Genomic DNA, 20,511 nt, shown 5'->3' on the forward strand with positions numbered 1-20,511 from the left:
ACACACAACTACAATTTGCAGATGTTCGCAATGTCATATAAGTTGAGATTAATCTGAGTTACTAAACTGTGTCAATAAAACCCATATTTGTCATATTTTATTCATATTTGTATAGGTTTTGGTAAAGAGTAAATATCTTAGGTGAGTGATGCAAGGAATACTATAACTTGACCTACACGAAATAACTTACAAGAAAATGCAGTGTCATTGTCCAATACCTATATGCCACTTCAGTAACGTGTATAGTTAAAATGTTATCTCAAGTCTTGCTATCTTTTTCTTTATCTACATCTATGAAAACATTTAGAGATTCCTGAAAAACAATTCGAGTACATCAAATCTTCTCATATTCGCCTGTGATGGCTGATTCGAGTCCTGCGAGTTTCTTGACTCAAGCCGACGCTTTACTTAGGAAGAATTTAGTTTTCCAGGTTTCAACATACTCACTACTAAAACGGCTAAAACAGAGTAAAACTTTACAATAAAGTTTTGTTGTCTTTGATGCAGAAACGTAACATGTGGAGCAATATACGTCTCGTCACGATCCCTTTCTTCCTCTGTCTACTTCTCCTTGTTGTTCAAATGCTCTTCGACTCTCAGTTCAACGACGTTCATGGCCAATGTGGCTGCAAAGAGAATACTTGTGACTTAAGGTATTCGAATTCAGAGCAAGCAGCGTTTTGCGCCATTCCTAATCCACCACAATGGACTCCGTTACTTCAAATCCCGGCTCCTCAATACCAAGCCGCGACCCCACACCCGAGCCATTCTTCCCCTGCAACTTTTCTCTTCACCGGGAATAATCAGTCCCTCGGAAAAAGTATAAACCCTATCAATCTACTCCTTTGAGATATGGAAATGTTTATAATTAAATTTTTTGTTTTTCCAGTTCTAATGGGAAATATGTATAGCAATTCATCTGAGTTTGATGGAAGTTTAGCCAATTATGTCTTGGTAAGTTAATGAACCAATGTTACATTTCATCTTGAATATGTTTTTGTGTTTTCTCATTCTCTGACTTTATAATTCCTATGCAGGGATCATCATCTTACCCTGCATACACAAATTATATGGACTCTGCTTTCATCTCAGATCTTCCCATCTACAACATCCAACATGAATGCTCACCAAACTCTTCTTTCTCAATCTTAGCTCACCAGTCACCTCTTGCTTCCCCTAAAGGTATAACAAAACAACTTCCAATTCTTACAATATCAAAGTCTTGTATCTATTCAAGAATGCTCTTAAAAACAGAGGATTTTTATTTCTTATGTCTAGAGGTAAACTGTGTCCAAGGCTTTAATGTGTGGCGGAATAGTTCTTCCGATGTGAACAGCGAGATTTTTAAGGGATACCGTAAAGGAAATCCAGATGAGAAGATCAATGAGTTTGCTGGAGGTCTTTCATCATCATCTCATCTCACTTTTTAAAAATATTATGGGAGTTTGTGTTTTAACTTTCCATTTTTATAGCTTTTGATTTTCAGAACACAAATGGGAACAATCTCAATGTTTGTGTCTGGTATAACTCTACTTACAAGAATGATACGGTGGTTCGACCTATGGCTCTGATTCGAGTCCCTCGCTTAGTTAATTTGGTGCATTTTCTGCTTAACCCTTTACTCAAACATAGATGTTATCATGTACTAAACAATCTTGAATTCATAGTCGTTTTTGTCTGTCTGTAATTTTTCAGGCATCTAATGCATATCTTGAGTTCTTAAGAGGTTCTGAGACAAAGATACTCTTTGAGTATGTGAAGGAAATGCCTAAACCCGAGACTAAACTGAGCCTAGACATCGCCTCTCTAATCGGCCCGCTCTTCTTCACATGGGTCATTCTGTTGTTATTCCCTGTAAGTCTTTACATTATCTCAATGAAACGTTTTAAATAATTCTTCATCTCGGCTTTGATCACAGTTTCCCTATGAATCATATTATAGGTGATCTTATCAACACTGGTCTATGAGAAGCAACAGAGGTTAAGAATCATGATGAAAATGCATGGACTTGGCGATGTTCCTTACTGGATAGTTTCATACGCATATTTTCTTCTAATATCGATTCTATACATGTTTTGCTTCGCGATATTCGGTTTAGCCATTGGTAATAATAACTCAAGCTCTAACCAATTTGCTAATATATGTTACCTCTAAATCTTTGTATGTTCCTTCTCAGTACTTGATGTTATTACTCTTCTGCAGGGTTAAACTTCTTCAGGCTTAATGACTATAGTATCCAACTTGTGTTCTTCCTGATATACATAAATCTCCAAATATCAATAGCCTTTTTAGCCTCTGCAATGTTTTCAGATGTTAAAACTGCTACAGGTACTGCATTCATTGTGGCTTTAGTTCAATATTTGTCAAAATCATGATCACAACTATCACATTTTCAGTTATAGCATACATATATGTCTTTGGAACCGGGCTCCTAGGAATATTTCTTTTTCAATTCTTCTTGGAAGATCCTCTCTTCCCAAGTAAGTTCTTAAACCCGAATCAAATTTTTTGCTAGATTTATTATTATGAATCATGTGAGTTTTCTGTAGGAGGATGGATAATTGCAATGGAGTTATACCCTGGATTTTCTTTATACCGCGGGCTATATGAGTTATCACAGTCTGCGTTTACGGGAGATTACCGCGGAGTTGATGGAATGAGATGGAGGGATTTTGATAATGGGATGAAAGAAGTTACTTGCATCATGCTCATTGAGTGGCTTTTACTTCTTTTTTCAGCATATTACATTGATCAAATCACTTACTCCAGGAAACATCCATTCTTCTTCTTCCTACAAAACTGTTCAATGAAGACTCAGCATCACTTCTCTAACAACCAAATTTCAAAAGTTGTCGTTGAAATGGAGAAACCAGATGTGTGTCAAGAGGTAAAGAGAGATAACATCAAGTTCAGTTTGAATATTTACAAGGCTGAGTAAGATTTTTGTATGCATATTTTTTTGGTGTCAGAGGGAGAAAGTAGAGCAGCATCTACTTGAATCAAGTGGAAACTGCGCGGTTTTATGCAATAATCTCAAGAAGGTGTACTCAGGTAAGGACGGGAATCCTGAGAAACTCGCGGTAAGAGGATTATCTCTTGCTTTACATAAAGGAGAATGCTTTGGCATGCTTGGTCCTAATGGAGCAGGCAAAACTTCTTTCATCAACATGGTCCGTTTGAATATTATATCTATTGATCTTTTATCTAATGAACTCCACTGCTAATGAGTTAATCTCGCATCTTCTGGTCAACCTTCTTGGCATACTAATAATGTTTTGTGTATAGATGACAGGAATCATCAAACCATCGTCTGGCACAGCACTTGTCCAAGGTCTTGACATATTAACCGATATGGACCGGATATATACAACAATTGGAGTCTGTCCACAACATGAGTAATCTCTAAATAAAATTTCTGTTTCATTCTCTTCTTTGAGGCTGTTTCTTAGCCATTCATTGAATTTACTGCAGTCTCCTATGGGAGACATTGAGTGGAAGGGAACATCTACTTTTTTATGGAAGGCTCAAGAATGTCAAAGGGATTGTCTTAAAACAAGTAAGTCTATATTTTAATGTTTTTATTTAGTGAATGACTTATGTGTAAAAGCAAAAACTGATGAGTTTCTCTGGTTTTAGGCTGTCGAAGAGTCGCTACGCAGTGTCAACCTTTTCCATGGAGGGATAGGCGATATACAAGTCGGGAAATACAGCGGGGGGATGAAGAGACGGCTCAGCGTTGCCATTTCTCTTATAGGAAGCCCCAAAGTAATTTGAAACCTCTTTTGATATCAAAGATTTATGATAAGATGTATTAACTCCTTATATGTAATGTCTTTTGTGGGAATTCATTAAGGTTGTTTACATGGATGAGCCAAGTACCGGGCTTGATCCAGCCTCGAGGAAGAGTTTATGGGATGTAGTAAAACAGGCTAAGCGAAAAGCGGCGATAATACTCACCAGTAGAGTGTTCTAAGCTTCTTATCACTAATTTGCTTTGCCTCATAATTTCTTCATGCAAAAACAAAGACTTTAGCTTTGGTTTAATGTTTCAGCACATTCAATGGAAGAAGCTGAAGTTTTATGTGATCGTCTTGGAATTTTCGTTGATGGTAGTTTGCAATGCATAGGCAATCCAAAGGAGGTAAAACTAAAACAGTATGCTTAAATAGTTGAAAACAGAGAATAACTGAATTAACGACCAATTGCAGAACCTGAACTTGAGCCAATATAGTATTGAAATTCATCAGAAACTCTTAGAAGAAAGTTTTAACTGAAACCTTAATGACAGTTGAAGGCACGATATGGAGGATCCTATATACTCACCGTGACAACTTCAGACGAACACGAGCAAGAAGTGGAGAAGTTAGTAGATAACATTTCTGAGAATGCAAAGAAGATATATCGAACCGCCGGGACACAGAAGTTTGAGCTTCCAAAGCAAGAGGTGAAGATCGCAGAGGTCTTTCAGGCGTTGGAGAAGGCGAAGATGATGTTTCCAGTGGTGGCTTGGGGACTAGCAGACAAAACTCTTGAAGATGTCTTTGTAAAGGTTGCTCAAACTTCTTAAACTAACAACATTTTCAATGTCTTCTCTTGATCAATCTCGATATTTTCTTCAACTCATGTCAACTCTAAAGTCACAAATTAGATTTCATATAACAGCTGTCTCTAGCCACTTATGTCTCATGTTAGCAGTTACCTTTATTCAGGGATACTTTGTCTCCAAGATTTGTTATGTTCACCACCGCTATAAACATAGACTTGGTTCTGTGTGGTGCCAGTGTGACAAAATCTTGCGATCCCAAATTTCCAGTGACAAAAATCAAACTCAGTGTTTATTATAGACAAGCCTAAATATGCAAATTAATAGTTGTCTCCAACTACATCTAATTAAGAGAAACATATGACCAAGTGTTCCAACTAATAATTGTCTAGCTAGTTTTAAAACTTTTAGTATGATGATTATGATTAAGAGAAACAAGTTTTTTTTTTTAATTAAAATCAAATTATTAGATCACTTGTCGTTTATGGGGTACTTTTGACGTGACACTTCTAGGATTCTCAGTTATATTATTCACCTGCATTTTTTTTGTCTATATGATTTTATATTTAAAATAGTAAATACGACAAAAAAAAGTTCATCACTTCAATGATATGGCATATAAAAAAGTGCATGATCTAATATAGTTACAAACACAACATATGGAATACACAAGATTATAGCAGATAATTTAAACTACAATTCATTTAAAAGAAAAATCAACAAGAATTACAATAAATTCAATTTGGTTAGTAACTGAAAATAAAGTTTGATGAAGTGTTAGAACATATATTGATCGACCATTTAACCAATATAATTTCAGGAATGTACATACTCATAAATAAAAAACGACAACAAAATAAAGGAGCACACAAGTGCGACCAGAAGCAATACATGAAACTTATAAAACTTATCTAAATATTCATATAAAATATAAACTCTAGTCTACACGATTTTATTCTTTTGTTCTAAAAATAAAACTTTTGTCGAATTATAGTGATGTAGTGATGTTAATGTTAAAGATAGTCGTATCTGATGTAGAATTAAATGATTGCATATTTAAAGAGACAGTTCATATATCTAATGCGTTTCGTTATAATCGTGTAGTTTATATAATAAAAATTTATGACTCATTCAATAAATTGCTTACAATATATATGTGAAATGTGGAATAATTAACACATTCATTATCATGCAGGTTTCTCGATTAGGCGAGTTTTTGAGTTGAAAATTAAAATCATAACTATCGTACACATCGGCATCATTTATTTCCATAAATAGTTAATACGAGCTCCCATTCGAAAAAAGGGAACAATGATCATGAGATGAATATGACGAGTCTTCGTTTTAGACGTAAATTTATTAAAACAAATACTAATTGAGAGTCGCTTTTGGGATTAGTTAGGCCACATTACTAATATGGTATCAGAGCCCATGGTAAGGCCCAACAGACAAATTTCCACAAAAATGGTTTCACACCTATGTGGCCCATATAAGTGGCATGTCTTGTTGTATTTCCGAGATGTTGGGTTTGGACAGTTTCCGTGTTGGACCGTTTCCCACCCACATCTCGAGAAGGGCTATTAGAATATCCCACATCGGTTGGGATTGTGAATCATTGGATAGTATATATGTGATGTGGCAACCCTTCTCCCTAGAGCTAGCTTTTGGGATTAGTTAGACCACATTACTAATATGGTATCAGAGCCCATGGTAAGGCCCAACAGACAAATTCCCACAAAAATGGTTTCCCACCTATGTGACCCATATAAGTGGCATGTCTTGTTGTATTTCCGAGATGTTGGGTTCGGACAGTTTCCGTGTTAAACCGTTTCCCACCCACATCTCGAGAGAGGCTGTTAGAATATCCCACATCGATGGTGGGATAGTTTCTTGGGGTAATATATATGTGATGTGGCAACCCTTCTCCCTTGAGCTAGCTTTTGGGATTAGTTAGGTCACATTACTAATACTCTTCATCTTATCCCCTATATTATCGGCTTTAATCATAATCCTATTCAGATGAATTTGCTTTATCGATCAATAATAAAGTTCAAACAAATGGTTTCTAAATGGGAATTAATTTACTTACTGGTCAAAAAAACTACAATGTTTCATTTACGATTAAATTATACTTACATTTCAAACCTTAGAATTAGTATACTAATCAAATTCTAGAGGTTTTACCATATTGTTGCAAGTGGTCCGTGGGGAAAAAAGCATTTATGAATTTGGGACTTTGTTCGTGGCCACGAGGGCACGAGGAGCACGCACACTTACCAAAAACTCAATAATAAAGACAAATCAAAATTCAAAAAGATTGAAAATTCCTTTATACTAAAATAGAATAATTTTATTCTTGTACAAAAATAAATATACAAGTATTCAGAATATACACTCAAACATACATCTTTAAAAAGAAAAAAAAAATCTATAAAAATATATTCAACAGTTGAAAATGCTTTAAATTTTGTAAGAAACAATATATATATATATATATATATATATATATAATTTAAATCTTTGAATGAAAATTTAAGACTAATTTTTTGCTTTTGTTGTGGCAACTAAAAATATCTTCTAAACTCTAAATTTCAAAGAAGATAAAAAAATCAAAGTTTGGGATAAAATAGTCTCATCTCTCTCATCTACACTAATATAAATAAGGATACACATAGCTCACAAGAAGAAGAAAAAAATCCAAAGTTATCTCTCTTTTCTTTGTCCATTTCTCTCTCATCATCACTCACAGATCTTGATTGCTCTGAAAACACCAAAGAAAAAAGAAAAAAATGGTGAAAAAATCAGTGTCATTAAACGTTCTGAGTGTCTCTGTTCTGATGGTGTTGTTAAGCTGTGTTGATTACAGTGTCAGTGAAAAGATCAAAACCTATAAGCTCACCAGAGGAAGCTTGAGTGTTACTTTCACTAACTACGGTGCTGTCATGACCTCTCTTCTCCTCCCTGACAGACATGGTCTCTCTCTCTCTCGATCTCTCCCTCTTCCTTGTTCTGCTTTGTTTTTTGTTTTTCTCTGTTTTAAATCTAACATTCTTGATGATGATTCAGGTAAGCAAGACGATGTCGTTCTTGGATTTGATACTGTTGATGCTTACAAGGTAATGTTTTCATTCCTTTTTCTTTTCTTGTACATATTGGTCAAACACTTTGGTTTTTTAGATAGAAACTTGTAAAATGTTCGGCTCAAAAGCATTCTCATGTCACGTTACTCGATATCCACTTGTATATATAATTAATAACTTATCTATAACAATAGTCTCACAACCCACGTGATACTAGACGTTATTGTTACTAGAGATGATAATTAATAAAAAAATTCTTGGTTTTTGGGGATTTTTGATTAATTGTTTAGAATGATACAACTTACTTTGGAGCAATTGTGGGAAGAGTGGCTAATAGAATAGGAGGTGCTAAGTTCAAGCTAAATGGTCAATTCTTCAAAACCGATCCTAACGAAGGCCATAACACTCTCCATGGTACGTACGTCTATACATACCATACCAATTTGATGATTAATCTTCACTTCTAGTCCTTTGTTTTTGGAAACTTTTCCATATTTATACTGTATTTACAAAAATTTCAGGTGGTACAAAGGGATTTAGCGATGTGATTTGGTCTGTCCGAAACTATGATCCCACTAGCCACATTACTTTCACATACGATAGCTTCGACGGTGAAGAAGGTACACTACTACTCTATGGATCTTATAATAACCATTTATATAAATTTTTTCACATCTATCTATATTAACATTTTTGCAGCAAAATTGGAAAAAACCCTTGGGGTTGAGAGTTATTTACAAGAGAATGCCAATCCATTGATATTAATTTTTAAAAAAAATCGAAATCACATTTAATTCAAAAAATTAACTTAATCTCATTCTCCTTAAATCTCTCCAAAAACTACCAAATCAATCTTTCATTAAATACATAAATTAAAAATGGATTAAAATTCAGTTACTATTTCGGAGAAAATTAACACAACAGTTTGCAAAAAATTTAGGAATTTTAACCATATATATACGCTTAATACAATTCAAAAATCATAAAAATGGTTCCAAAAGATTTTCCCCCTAAATCAAAAATAATATTTTTTATTGCTCCAAATAAAATACATTATATATACTTGGAATATTCCTAAAACTCATAATATTGTGCAGATAATTATGTATGTTTTTTAAAAAAAAATCAGTGTTTTCTTCATCTATATATACATTTTTCAAGTACATTTTTTTAAAAGAAACCTTGGGAGTTGAACTTATTTACAATCATATGACATTAGCATTTATTATTTATTCAAGAAGATATATAACTAATAAATACAAAATACCATGTCTAATATCTTCATATAATCTTATTGTTTTGAAAATTAATTTATTCCATAAAATATATGCATAATAAAAATACATTTTTTCTGGATATGTTGCAATTTGTATTTTTGAAAATAGACTCATATTATGCGAACACATAGGGAAGCAATTACTATAATTTTTTCTAAGTAACATTTATACACGTGTTGTATGACGGATTGTGTGACGGTTTTATGACATGTTGTATGACGGTTTGTATGACGGGACGAGTATGAGTCTTAAACTTTAAACCGGGTTAAAATTTTATTGTATTATTTTTTACAACACCAATATAAGACATGTGAATCAAATTGATTTCATTATATTAATCAAACTGATTTCATTATGTTTGATATTATGTAATCTTAATAATTTTTAAATATATTTTAGTATAATATAAATTTTGAATATTATAAAAAAACCTAAAAATAAAAAAAAATTGCCCCGCGGTGTACCGCGGGTTAAAATCTAGTTCTAGATAAACTAATATACTATAATTTCATTCTAAGTTTCTAACCCATAATATTCACTTTAGTCTACCAACAAAAAAAAAATACAATTTTTCTTCCCATAAACTAATGTGTTATATAACTGATTTTAATATATTTTTTAATGCTTTTTTGCGCATTAATTCAGAATTTTTTGTTGTAGTTTTAATGAACTTTTATTTCAATTTAATAATATTTTTAAGGTTTCCCCGGAGACGTGACGGTGAAAGTGACGTACATGTTGATCGGAGAAAACAAACTCGGAGTCAAAATGGAAGCAAAGCCACTCAACAAACCAACACCGATCAACTTGGCTCTCCACACATACTGGAACCTCCGCGGCCACAACTCCGGCGACATCCTCTCCCACAAAATCCAACTCTTCGCCGGTAAAATCACTCCCGTCGACGATAAACTCATCCCCACCGGCGAAATCACCTCCATTTCCGGAACCCCTTACGATTTCCTCGAGCCACGCCGGATCGGAGCCCGGATCCACGAGTTACCCGGCGGTTACGACATCAACTACGTCATCGACGGACAGATCGGGAAACATCTGAGGAAAGCGGCGGTTGTGACGGAGGATGTCACCGGGAGGAAGATGGAGCTGTGGACGAACCAGCCTGGCGTTCAGTTTTACACGAGTAATATGATGAAACGCGTCGTCGGAAAAGGTAACGCGGTTTATGGGAAGTACGGTGGCTTGTGTTTGGAGACGCAAGGCTTCCCAGATTCCGTCAATCACAAGAATTTTCCGACGCAGATTGTGAATCCCGGCGAGAGTTATTTGCATGTTATGCTCTTCAGATTCACCGCTCATTAATCGGGTCGGGTCGGGTCAGATCAAATCGGGTCGGATTTTAGGATTAATAATAAATTTGTGGATCACATTTTATCATAGTTTGTAGATGAATAATTCGCCGACTTCGTGAGAATGAGAAATAAAATATTCGACTTTTAAAGCAATTATTGAAAACTTTTCATAAAAATAATTTTTTTTGTTACTCAGCTGATTCAGTTTAAATTAAAAGATTATATTTCACAAGAAAGTTGCAAACTTCAGACGAAAACATAAAACGGTATCAGGTTTTGATTAAATGGACTAAGGAGCAGAGTTGTTGGTAGGGCGGTTTGAACTCGATCTTGTCGACTTTAACCTCTCCATCGATTAGCTCATAGACGTAAACCACGGCTCGGAGACCATCGATGTCCATAAGAACAAAGCTTGGGTTGACATCTTGGTTTATGCTGCTGTAAGCTCCGGTTGCAGATCCCGGGTTGATCACCACTCCTAATTCGTGTTTGTAGGCTGTAAACTGGTGGGTATGGCCTGTTACAAGTATGTCAACGCCGAGTTGCCTCTGAAGCATGGCGAGTGAGTCTAGATCACCCCATGGGATCACCTGTGCATAACAACAAATAGAGAAGCTCTTTTTCATAAGACTGCAAATAAGTTCTTACAAGTTTAACTAAGCATTGCTTCCTAAGGATTATGGAAGAATCAGAAAACCAATTTCAAGATGATAAGACGTTGATAAACAGAAAAACTAAAACCTAACTCTTTCATAGTTTAGTCTAAAACTTTGGCAAGGAAAATTAAACCGACTTTCCCGTTTACTATTCTCCAAAACACAGTTCTTCATCATAAAGCCATTTTTTATTGTTTACCATATGACAATGTAAAGACTAGAGAAAAAAACTATTTGATGTGATGAACTTTGTCACTCAGACCCTGATTACATTATCATGCACATAGCAATAAGCAAGCAAAATCTGAGACTCACTGGGTAAGGTCAAAAACCAACAAAGCAATGAAGTATAGGCCTGCAGAATTCAGTTTTCTAATCTGGAAATTTTGATAAACAAGATGGTGTATGATACTAGGGGTTATTCATATGCTGCAAAATGTCTAACTCGTAAAGCTCACAGTGAAATGCGCAAGAGAAGAAAAACTGAACCTGGTGGCCATGGCAGAGTCCAAGCTTGAATTGCCCGATAGTCAAGGTTTTGGTCTCAGGGTATCGGGCATCTTCGTCAAACTCCCCTCGAACTATATGCAAATCAGGGCAGATAGTCTTCAAGTAGTCATGGATTTCCTAAAACAGTTACAACATCTTAAGATTACCACAAACATGAACCAGAAAAGAATTCACAGCATAAGAACAGATAAAGTCTGCAAGACTGCAACTTCTATAAGATGGGCTATCAACTAAAAGCATCTCAAACTTCTTAACACATCTTCCAACTAAATGAACATCATTGAATTCTCTTAAACAACTAATCGATACTGAGTTAATGACTTCACAATTCCATTGCACAAGCAAATCTAAAACTAACACTGATCCAACTAAAACTGTAGTGGAATTCCTTTTTACATTTTTCCACGACTCTCACACTGCCAGGTATGAATCAAAATATGCACAATCAAGCAGATACAGAACAAGCTCTAAGTAGATCACATAAAACAATTGAGTTTCCCTCCTATTCCAATTCCCGGTAAATCTCACACAACCAAGTAAGAATGTAGTTCGAAACAACGCACAAACAGAATAAACTTGTAGGTTTGCATAAGCTAAAAACCATCATATAAACTGTGATTAGAGTCTATTCTCGTTCTGAATCCTCTTTTTTTACCTCACATGTAATCTCAAGAAACAGAACAATCCAACAAGGACACCCCGCGAAACAAAGTAAAGCATGATAGAGATGCAAAGATCAAAAATTTGAGAAGCCTACTTTGATGCAGAGATTTCCAGTGCAGATGATGTGTTGAATCTTCCCAGGGACAAGCATTGCTTTGAACTTAGGAGGTAGATCAGCCGCTCTATGAGGTACATGGAGATCCCCCAATGCCAATACTAGCACCATTTTCAAACTTCCACTATATAAAAAACAAAAAATGACCAATCAAAGATCAAAGTTATCACTTGTGACACTAAGCAAAAAGAATCTGGGTAACGAAGCAGATCAAATACCAAAAGTCAAATGAGATCAAACGAAAAAACGTAGAATAATTTCCAAATCCTTTACAACTACACCAAACGTAATCATAAATCTTCAAGTTTCAGTTGACTACAACTGTTAATTCTTTCGTTCACTAAAATCGAACCTAAATTAAATTTAGTGCAAAGCAAAGTAAAACAATAAAAAAACCATGGTTTTGACACAATTAGGACAAAACCCAGATGTCACTTAACAAAAAGATTCCACCACTAGCTGCCTCGAAGAGAGAGATTAAAAGCTTGTTAATTGACTCTTACCAGAAAGAACTACAAAGATAGATTTCCCCCAAAGTTATAAGCACAACTTAAGAAGATCGAGCTTTTACCAGATCAGGGGCTCAAATAAATATCGAAGAAGATTTTCGACTGAAGGCAATTTTTTGTGATATGTTCGTGGGGATCTCAGCGATCTCCCATGGAAAAGATCCTTTAATTCGTCTTCTCTTTCTGATGATCGCTCTTTAGAGTGCGTTTTCTTCTGTTTTTCTCAGAAAACGGGGAAAACTAACCTACACGACGCCGTATATGGCATTGCCCGGTTTCATCGTATCCGTAGGGGAAATTAACGAACCAAACCAAACCAAACCAAACCCACATTTAAATCGAATTTCAAAACCGGACTTGAATTTCATACATGGTACCTTTTACTATTTTTGACTATCATGCCATCAAATTAACAATAATTGAAAAGGGGTCGAAAATAAAGATAATTCGACTTCATGATGGAATTATGCATTTGTACAGTTTATAAATAAATATAATGATTTGAAAAGAAGAGAAGCTATACCAATGAAATGAAGTTGAAGCAAGGATTGTATTTTTGATGATGATATTTTGTCTTATGAAAAATTGTGAGACAACATAGTTCTTATATAGAGTCATAGAGATAGATACTTACAATCCTTTTTCTAGGATTAGTAATTATATTTCTAATTTTCTTGTAAAAGTATATCATTAATTAAAAAGAGAAACTATATTACTTTTTCATTTACTTTTTGTAATTGTTCAAGATTAGTAATTAATGATATATTTTTTCTTATAGAAAGATATTATTTTATAAGTAGTGACTAGGATCAGACCCGCGCTACAGCGCGGAGAAATATTCATAAATATATATGGTCTATAATAGATTGAAATATGTTATGATTTGATTTGTTGCAGTCGGATATGGTGAATCATATACATTTGTGTTATGAGTTATGATAAAAAAAAAGTAGAAAAATGATAGTAAATGAGTTTTAATATAATAGAAAGTAGATAAAATTTTAACAATGTGAAGGAATAGATATCCATAGGTAATTTAATTTGATCATTTTAGTAATAAAAATAGTAATATAGATAAAATATTGCATTTGGAAAATTTTCATATTCACAATATATGTCGTGACGAACCAACCAACAAAGAATAGCGTTCGTAAAAAAAATCAATTCTAACCCTTTTTACTATATGATTGTGAGTTTTGCTAGCCAACCCGTTTACTTTTGAAAGAATCATGATAAAAATGAGTAATACTTCAAATTCAAAATATATGTGTGAAATCTTTGATTGAGAAACGGATGTGTTTCGCACTTTTTAATTGTTTGATTTATGTTGTGTCAAATATATAGTTGCTCACAAAATTATCAAGAAAGCTAAGTATTAAATAATAATATTTGGCAAAAAGATTATAAAAAAGAATTATATTTCCCTTCTAGATTGTTTGGGTTTAAAGTCTTAAACAAAGGTTATAAACTGTCTTGCTGTAACACGCCTTGAATTGTCTTCAGCTGATGGATGATGCTGCCCATGAATCTGTACAAATTGTTTATATTCGTTCGTCAACGAGCATTACTTATTACATCATGCTTATAAATAATTCTGACTTAACTAAACACAAATTGCTCATAAATACTATATAGAATCCCTATGAATCCCTATTTTTTGTCCACTGTAAATCAAATATGAATTAGTTCGAACGACCCTTTATAAACAAACGAGCTTTGATACCAGTTATGGAAATAATTTTCGAAAATCATAAAATATTTCTAATTTTATAGATGAATTTAGTATATTATATAAATGAAATCCGAATATCCCTATAATCATTTTAGTTCGACAACAACATATCTAATGATTATCATAATCATATTCACCAAAAAAAGATTATCATAATCATTGTTTTAGTTACCAACTACGTATGTTAATTAGTAAGAAAAGCAAAACGAGTTTAGTATCAACGTGAGAATCTTTTTGACTCGATCAAAAACATCAAACGTTGAAGTCAAAACAATCTCTTACTACAAGTTGAAGTTACATTCATACAAAACACAATAGCTTATCAGATTCGCTTAACTTGTTGTTTCCTCTCTTCTTCAAGCTCTGTCTCTATCCAAATGGGCGAGACCGGCCGTCATAAATGGTTCTCATTTCCCCACCACCGTTCAGCCTCCGCTACGTCAATACCGCAGATGCCACAACACAACAACCCCGGCGAAACACCGACTGAGTTCCTCTGTCCCATCACCGGTTTTTTAATGTCGGATCCCGTGGTCGTCGCTTCTGGTCAAACATTTGAGCGTGTCTCTGTCCAAGTTTGCCGTAATCTCGGGTTTGCTCCAAAGCTTCACGACGGATCTCAGCCTGATTTATCGACGGTGATACCAAATCTCGCCATGAAATCAACAATTCTCAGCTGGTGTGATAGAAACAAAATGAAACACCCTCGTCCTCCTGATTACGCTTACGTCGAAGGTGTTGTTCGTACCCGTATGGATTCGGTTCCGGGTCATCGGATCTCTAAATCCGAAATCTTACCTCCGCTTGCTGAGACTTCAAATTCCAACTCCAATTCAAATTCGAATTCACAGTCGGATTATGAATCTGTGATGGGAGCGATTCGATCTCGTTCAAGAAACTCAATATCATCAACTTCAACCACTTCTCTTCCATTTCACCAAAACCGACCCGCTAATCACTCGACCCGGATCCCAAGCTCATTCACTTCATCATTTCCTCCGATGTCACCGGAAGAAGAAGAGATCGTTAACAAACTCAGCAGTGTAGACACAATCGATCACGAACAAGGTCTGATTCAGCTGAGAAAGACGACGAGAACAAACGAGAGCACGAGAATCTCGCTCTGCACTGATCGGATTCTCTCGTTACTCCGATCTCTTATCGTTTCGCGGTACAACATCGTGCAGACGAACGCCGCAGCGTCATTGGTCAACCTCTCGTTGGAGAAACCAAACAAGTTAAAAATCGTACGGTCAGGATTCGTTCCTTTGTTAATCGATGTTTTGAAATCGGGATCAACGGAGGCGCAAGAGCATGTGATCGGAGCTTTGTTTAGTTTAGCGGTTGAGGAAGAGAACAAGATGGTGATTGGAGTTCTCGGTGCGGTTGAACCGCTTCTTCACGCGCTTCGATCTTCCGAGAGTGAGAGAGCGCGTCAAGACGCTGCGCTTGCGCTTTATCATCTGTCGTTGATTCCGAATAACCGGAATAGATTGGTTCGAGCCGGTGCGGTGCCGGTTATGTTGTCTATGATAAGATCCGGTGAATCGGCGAGTAGGATTCTTCTGTTGCTATGTAACTTAGCGGCTTGCTCGGAAGGTAAAGGAGCTATGCTTGATGGGAATGCGGTGGCGATATTGGTTGGGAAATTGAGAGAAAGTGGTGGAGATGGGGCAGAGGAGGCGGCGGCGCGTGAGAATTGCGTTGGGGCGTTGTTGACGTTGAGTGTAGGGAATATGAGGTTTAGAGGATTGGCGAGTGAGGTGGGTTTGGAGGAGGTGTTGACGGAGATTGTGGAGAGCGAGAGCGGAGGCGCACGGTTGAAGGAGAAGGCGGTGAAGATTCTGCAGACATTGAGAGGCGGAGATGGGGAATTTGGAGAAGGTGCAGAGGTGCGTGAGTGGAACCGTATGTTGGAAGCGAGTGGGCTAAGCCGGTCTCAGTTTCAACAAGGAGGGCAAAATGGGGGTTTCGCTTATTCCTCTCAATTTTAGCTCTCTGTATGATTCAATTATTTATTTTATTTTTCTTTTGGGTAAAAAAAAAAGTTTTTTTCACTCCTTGTAATATATTTTTTCTTTTTGTGACTATAATTTTGGGAGTGAATTTGTATTTAGTCTTCTTTGATTTGACTTTTCCAAATGAAACGACGAAAAGTTAAAATGTTCATTCGTTTGTATTGAATTTGCTCGTGTTTCATTTGTGACGTGTGAGGTCGTTGACATAGAAAAGTCGTGTCAAGAAGGGGTGTGTCTATTGTGAAATATGTTTGGTGTACCATCTCAAAACTATTTATTTTAGGGAGCTGTAACAAAAATAATACTATATATTCCAATAAGATTTGGAACGAAGATTTTGTCGTTGGTCAAATAATTATAAATGATCAACGTTTACAAGTTAGAATAATCTACAAATCATTCTGCGTGAAGTCATGTGATCCAGTCATCAACTTGCCCATACGTCCTGAGAACACGTCATGACGACATGAACCATACATTCCCTAATTTATATGTTACGAGAATAGATGAACATGTGTGATGTGAAGTTGTGAGCTTGTAGCAGTATCTTCTTAGCCTTAAGAGGCTAAAAGGATAAAAGTGAAAAAAGAAAAAAAGTAGTAAAAAACAGTAAGATGGTGACTTGTTACAAAAATTGGAAACCATGGTTCATATCTACTAATTTGAACATATCCAAGAATGTCTGAAAAAAATCCGAAAATATCCTAAAATCTGGAATCGACCAAATCCTAACCAGAATAGTGTGATCATAATAAACTCTAGAACTAAGAAAAATCAGAACCGAATAGAATCGAAACCAAACCAATCAGAATATTTGATTAAATTAAGCGGTTCAGAACCAAATAAAACAATAAACCGATCAGAATATTACACCGGTCGGTAAAAGTTACCTACGAGATGAGCAAAGCACAGAAGAGGAAACGCCTAAACCAAGGCGACGGCGAATCAAAAACTCCGGTCATTAAATCCGCTGTTGACGGTGGAGATCCTTACCCCGCACTTCTTAGACCTACCGCTGAAGAATGCCGAGACGTGAGAGATGCTTTGTTGTCTCTCCATGGGTTCCCTCCCGAGTTCGCTAGTTACCGCCGTAAGAGACTCCGATTATTCTCCGCCGTCGATGATCACGGTACACAATGTACGGTGAAACCTGAGCCGTTGGATGAAGCGGAGGAAGAGAGTGTGCTTGATGGGCTGGTTAAAATTCTTCTCTCCCAGAACACAACTGAGAGCAATTCCTTAAGAGCTTTTGCTTCTCTGAAAGCTGCATTCCCGAAATGGGAAGATGTAAGTTCTCTTAACTGAAGGTTCTGGGAATTACAAGCTCTACGTTTGTGAAATTTTATGATTTTGCACTGCTGATAGAGTTATGAGTTTAGGTGAAGCTCTAATCTTGGAACAATGCATATACATAGTTCAGTCACTCTTCTTTTTATATATTCATTGTTCATTTAAAGCATGTTATTTGGCAAATTGGTGGAGTCTGTGAGCTTGATTCACCTTAAGATTTTGGTTAAAAGTTTTGATAAATGCATCTTGACATGGATTAATGGGATATGATTGTGTTTGATCTTGATACTTCATTTGCCACCATTGTAGGTTTTGGCTGCTGAGTCAATATCAATTGAGAATGCTATACGATGTGGAGGATTGGCTCCTAAGAAGGCTGTGTGTATCAAGAATATATTGAACAGATTGCAGAACGAAAAAGGCGTATTGTGCTTGGAGTATCTGCGCAGTTTATCGGTAGATGAAGTAAAATCTGAGCTCTCTCAATTTAAAGGAGTAGGACCTAAAACGGTAAAAGTCCCTCTTTTTGTCACTTCAAAGAAACAATTTTGAGAACCTTCTTAAGCTAACACCTAACTCTTGGAGTCAAACTGTCAATGTAACAATAAGAATCAAGATGAATTTTGGAAACTTACATGGGAAATGTATTGATGATTTACAGGTTTCTTGTGTCCTCATGTTTAATCTCCAGCACAATGATTTCCCAGTAGACACTCATGTGAGTGTTTCTGTAACTCTTGTGTTTGATATTTGTTTTTCTTTGGACAAGTGAATTGAAAATGAGATACAAAACCGACTGAAACAGGTGTTTGAGATCGCAAAGGCGTTAGGTTGGGTCCCCAAAACCGCAGACAGGAATAAAACCTACGTTCATCTCAACCGCAGGATCCCCGATGAGCTCAAGTTTGATCTGAACTGTCTGTTATATACACATGGTAAGCTCTGCAGCAATTGCAAGAAGAATGTTGGTAAACCAAAAGCAAAAGCTAAAGCTAAAGAGGCATCTCCTAGTCCTGATAATTGCCCTCTTGTGCGTTTCTCTGATTTAGTCTAGATAACCTGTATTAGAACTCATTTGTTTCGGTTTGCTTCGGTGTAGTGTTATTTTTGGTCCCTAGTTTTGTGTATGTATATACGGCTACGGCATACTCTAGCACATTAGTTTTACTGCAGATTCATGATATTATAAAAGAGGTCTAGTATCTCTACCAGAAAAACTTTGGGGTCAAAATGGATATTAGATTTAAAATATAGGTAAAAATAAAAAAAACTCAAAATTACAATTTAAGTCTTATATTACCAGGAACTTAACAGAATCTTACCACATATTTGGCTGATTGCGCTACTTCTTCACCCGTCGCTGCAAATTTCAATTTGGGTACAATACAATCGTCTCAGAGCTGAAATCTTTGCTCCTCATCGGAAATGGCGTTTTTACTCAACAACACTTCGATTTCATCACATCTCCGATCTTCTTCCCAGGTTTTGTATTTCGAATCTAAGAGAATCGAATTCGATTCTTTTGATTTACGACGGTATCGATTTACTCCTCTTGATCTTTTTTTTTTTGCAGAAGACGGATGGTGCTATAGCTCAACCCCGTCGTGGGTTCCATGTGGAGCTAGGTGCTCGCGAGAAAGCTGTAAGTATCTTTGACATTTATCTTTGTTCTAGCAATGTAGGGATCACGGGATCGATTCGGTCAGCTTATACTGTTTTTAGGAAGGGGAAAAAGGTTCATTTTATCCTTGTATGTCAATTAGTAGTTGAAGGTAGGTGTAATTGTTCTGAAAGTCTCTGTGTGCAAGCCTGAATCCGTAATTAGCGAGGCAAATAGGGATAGGGCTGATGTTGATTTTCTAGTTTTGGTTTTTTATGTGAGATTTTGTTTATGGCATGGTTGATTTTTTGCAGCTCTTGGCTGAGGATGCATCTTTGAGGAGATTCAAGTCGCATAAGAAAGGCGTGCACAGATTGAAGAGGATTGGAGATGTGCTCACTGTTGTCGTTGTTGCTGGTATGGAAAGTTACTTTTATGAAGATAGATATTCATTTTAGAGAGATTTACCTCTATTTTATTCTGCTATTGTGACCTTGTTTCGAACAAGAAAAGCTGCAGATCAAAATATCCTTGGTTTGCTAAAGATGCCTTTGTGCTCCCCATCATATTTTCATATTGGACAAAATACTATGTAATATAGTAGCCGGGATTTGCATAGTTTGGATGAGACAGTTACCATTCGAATCTCCATAGAATCAATGTTATTGCATCTTCAGAGTAGATATGATCAGAACTTAGTAGAGTAGTGTGTGTAGCTCATATAGTTAGGATGCCGATGACATAGTCTTGTGTGTGTTGACTTGTATAAGCCTTTTGATGTGTGCTTGTTTCAGGATGCTGCTATGAGATCTATGCGAGAGCAGTGATGAGGAAAGAAGCTCAGGCTGCAGGAGGAAGCTCATGAGTTTCTGTATCTCCCTTTTTAACAATCTCATCTTGTTTGTTACTCATGTTTGGCTTTGGAATAAGTGAAGAAACGAAAAGGATTTTGTAACTGTCCTATGTCGAAACTTTGTATTTGGTTTCCAGAAACCCAAATCGCTTTACATGGAATCATGTAAGTCAGACCTTGAATGTATCACACAAGCTCATAATTTATAGAAATCCAAATTGAAATATCTTTCCATGCTGTAACATTGAAGCATTCTCTCTGCTCTTCTCTCGTATCGAAGCATTCTCTGTGTTCATAGTATTGTATCTTGAGTTTAGCGTGATAGTTGCTTCCGACTTCTGAGACTTCATAGTAC

At 36.0% G+C, this 20,511-nt stretch overlaps 6 protein-coding genes across 8 annotated transcripts; 5 read left to right on the forward strand and 1 right to left on the reverse strand.

The window, feature by feature from the left end:
• The first annotated feature begins 341 nt into the window (after positions 1–341).
• Positions 342–4,768, forward strand: LOC17886508 (ABC transporter A family member 8). Of its 2 annotated transcripts, XM_006292699.2 has the most exons (18): positions 342–431; positions 508–820; positions 890–954; positions 1,038–1,182; positions 1,279–1,398; positions 1,473–1,597; positions 1,696–1,854; positions 1,942–2,104; positions 2,203–2,328; positions 2,397–2,480; positions 2,550–2,887; positions 2,970–3,170; positions 3,286–3,395; positions 3,472–3,556; positions 3,637–3,765; positions 3,854–3,959; positions 4,053–4,141; positions 4,289–4,768. In XM_006292699.2, exons 1-18 carry the CDS (start codon positions 360–362, stop codon positions 4,565–4,567), a joined length of 2,709 nt encoding a protein of 902 aa, XP_006292761.1. In that variant the 5' UTR covers positions 342–359; the 3' UTR covers positions 4,568–4,768. The 2 variants fall into 2 exon arrangements, with proteins under 2 accessions (XP_006292761.1, XP_023638360.1); XM_023782592.1 differs by lacking the exons at positions 4,053–4,141; positions 4,289–4,768 and having other exon boundaries at positions 3,286–3,378; positions 3,854–3,957.
• A 2,458-nt stretch (positions 4,769–7,226) lies between these two features.
• LOC17885872 (aldose 1-epimerase) lies at positions 7,227–10,363 on the forward strand. The gene is made up of 5 exons (XM_006291310.2): positions 7,227–7,516; positions 7,610–7,659; positions 7,914–8,037; positions 8,145–8,243; positions 9,601–10,363. The coding sequence occupies exons 1-5, from the start codon at positions 7,333–7,335 to the stop codon at positions 10,218–10,220; spliced, it is 1,077 nt and encodes a 358-aa protein (XP_006291372.1). The 5' UTR covers positions 7,227–7,332; the 3' UTR covers positions 10,221–10,363.
• An 11-nt stretch (positions 10,364–10,374) lies between these two features.
• Positions 10,375–12,869, reverse strand: LOC17887020 (vacuolar protein sorting-associated protein 29). 2 transcript variants are annotated; one of them, XM_023782240.1, is made up of 4 exons: positions 12,726–12,869; positions 12,134–12,278; positions 11,356–11,493; positions 10,375–10,800 (listed from the first exon to the last, which is right to left on the reverse strand). In XM_023782240.1, exons 2-4 carry the CDS (start codon positions 12,263–12,265, stop codon positions 10,480–10,482), a joined length of 591 nt encoding a protein of 196 aa, XP_023638008.1. In that variant the 5' UTR covers positions 12,266–12,278; positions 12,726–12,869; the 3' UTR covers positions 10,375–10,479. The 2 variants fall into 2 exon arrangements, with proteins under 2 accessions (XP_023638008.1, XP_023638007.1); XM_023782239.1 differs by having other exon boundaries at positions 12,658–12,869.
• A 1,740-nt stretch (positions 12,870–14,609) lies between these two features.
• On the forward strand, positions 14,610–16,579 carry LOC17886834 (U-box domain-containing protein 39). The gene has a single exon (XM_006290809.2). The coding sequence runs from the start codon at positions 14,773–14,775 to the stop codon at positions 16,387–16,389; it is 1,617 nt and encodes a 538-aa protein (XP_006290871.1). The 5' UTR covers positions 14,610–14,772; the 3' UTR covers positions 16,390–16,579.
• A 719-nt stretch (positions 16,580–17,298) lies between these two features.
• Positions 17,299–18,817, forward strand: LOC17885539 (putative DNA glycosylase At3g47830). The gene is made up of 4 exons (XM_006291509.2): positions 17,299–17,700; positions 18,013–18,213; positions 18,365–18,421; positions 18,509–18,817. Exons 1-4 carry the CDS (start codon positions 17,311–17,313, stop codon positions 18,755–18,757), a joined length of 897 nt encoding a protein of 298 aa, XP_006291571.1. The 5' UTR covers positions 17,299–17,310; the 3' UTR covers positions 18,758–18,817.
• Positions 18,818–19,037: 220 nt separating this feature from the next.
• Positions 19,038–20,390, forward strand: LOC17885345 (succinate dehydrogenase subunit 7A, mitochondrial). The gene is made up of 4 exons (XM_006292044.2): positions 19,038–19,185; positions 19,277–19,345; positions 19,618–19,720; positions 20,098–20,390. Exons 1-4 carry the CDS (start codon positions 19,129–19,131, stop codon positions 20,166–20,168), a joined length of 300 nt encoding a protein of 99 aa, XP_006292106.1. The 5' UTR covers positions 19,038–19,128; the 3' UTR covers positions 20,169–20,390.
• Positions 20,391–20,511: the final 121 nt, after the last annotated feature.

Source organism: Capsella rubella, unplaced genomic scaffold (genome assembly GCF_000375325.1).
Source record: "Capsella rubella cultivar Monte Gargano unplaced genomic scaffold, Caprub1_0 scaffold_5, whole genome shotgun sequence".
In the NCBI taxonomy this organism is placed as follows: domain Eukaryota; kingdom Viridiplantae; phylum Streptophyta; class Magnoliopsida; order Brassicales; family Brassicaceae; genus Capsella; species Capsella rubella.

Bases quoted from the DNA above. Each gene is read 5' to 3' on its own strand.
- LOC17886508 (XM_006292699.2), top strand. From the start codon at position 360: ATGGCTGATTCGAGTCCTGCGAGTTTCTTGACTCAAGCCGACGCTTTA. The intron at 2,329-2,396 runs GTACTGCATTCA...TCACATTTTCAG, and splicing joins AGATGTTAAAACTGCTACAG to TTATAGCATACATATATGTC. The intron at 3,396-3,471 runs GTAATCTCTAAA...AATTTACTGCAG, and splicing joins GGAGTCTGTCCACAACATGA to TCTCCTATGGGAGACATTGA.
- LOC17885872 (XM_006291310.2), top strand. From the start codon at position 7,333: ATGGTGAAAAAATCAGTGTCATTAAACGTTCTGAGTGTCTCTGTTCTG. The intron at 7,517-7,609 runs GTCTCTCTCTCT...ATGATGATTCAG, and splicing joins TCTCCTCCCTGACAGACATG to GTAAGCAAGACGATGTCGTT. The intron at 8,244-9,600 runs GTACACTACTAC...AATATTTTTAAG, and splicing joins TAGCTTCGACGGTGAAGAAG to GTTTCCCCGGAGACGTGACG.
- LOC17887020 (XM_023782240.1), bottom strand. From the start codon at position 12,265: ATGGTGCTAGTATTGGCATTGGGGGATCTCCATGTACCTCATAGAGCG. The intron at 11,494-12,133 runs GTAGGCTTCTCA...TAACTGTTTTAG, and splicing joins CTGGAAATCTCTGCATCAAA to GAAATCCATGACTACTTGAA. The intron at 10,801-11,355 runs GTTCAGTTTTTC...TGTTATGCACAG, and splicing joins GACTCTGCCATGGCCACCAG to GTGATCCCATGGGGTGATCT.
- LOC17886834 (XM_006290809.2), top strand. From the start codon at position 14,773: ATGGGCGAGACCGGCCGTCATAAATGGTTCTCATTTCCCCACCACCGT.
- LOC17885539 (XM_006291509.2), top strand. From the start codon at position 17,311: ATGAGCAAAGCACAGAAGAGGAAACGCCTAAACCAAGGCGACGGCGAA. The intron at 18,214-18,364 runs GTAAAAGTCCCT...GATGATTTACAG, and splicing joins AAGGAGTAGGACCTAAAACG to GTTTCTTGTGTCCTCATGTT. The intron at 18,422-18,508 runs GTGAGTGTTTCT...CGACTGAAACAG, and splicing joins ATTTCCCAGTAGACACTCAT to GTGTTTGAGATCGCAAAGGC.
- LOC17885345 (XM_006292044.2), top strand. From the start codon at position 19,129: ATGGCGTTTTTACTCAACAACACTTCGATTTCATCACATCTCCGATCT. The intron at 19,186-19,276 runs GTTTTGTATTTC...TTTTTTTTGCAG, and splicing joins ATCTCCGATCTTCTTCCCAG to AAGACGGATGGTGCTATAGC. The intron at 19,346-19,617 runs GTAAGTATCTTT...GATTTTTTGCAG, and splicing joins TAGGTGCTCGCGAGAAAGCT to CTCTTGGCTGAGGATGCATC.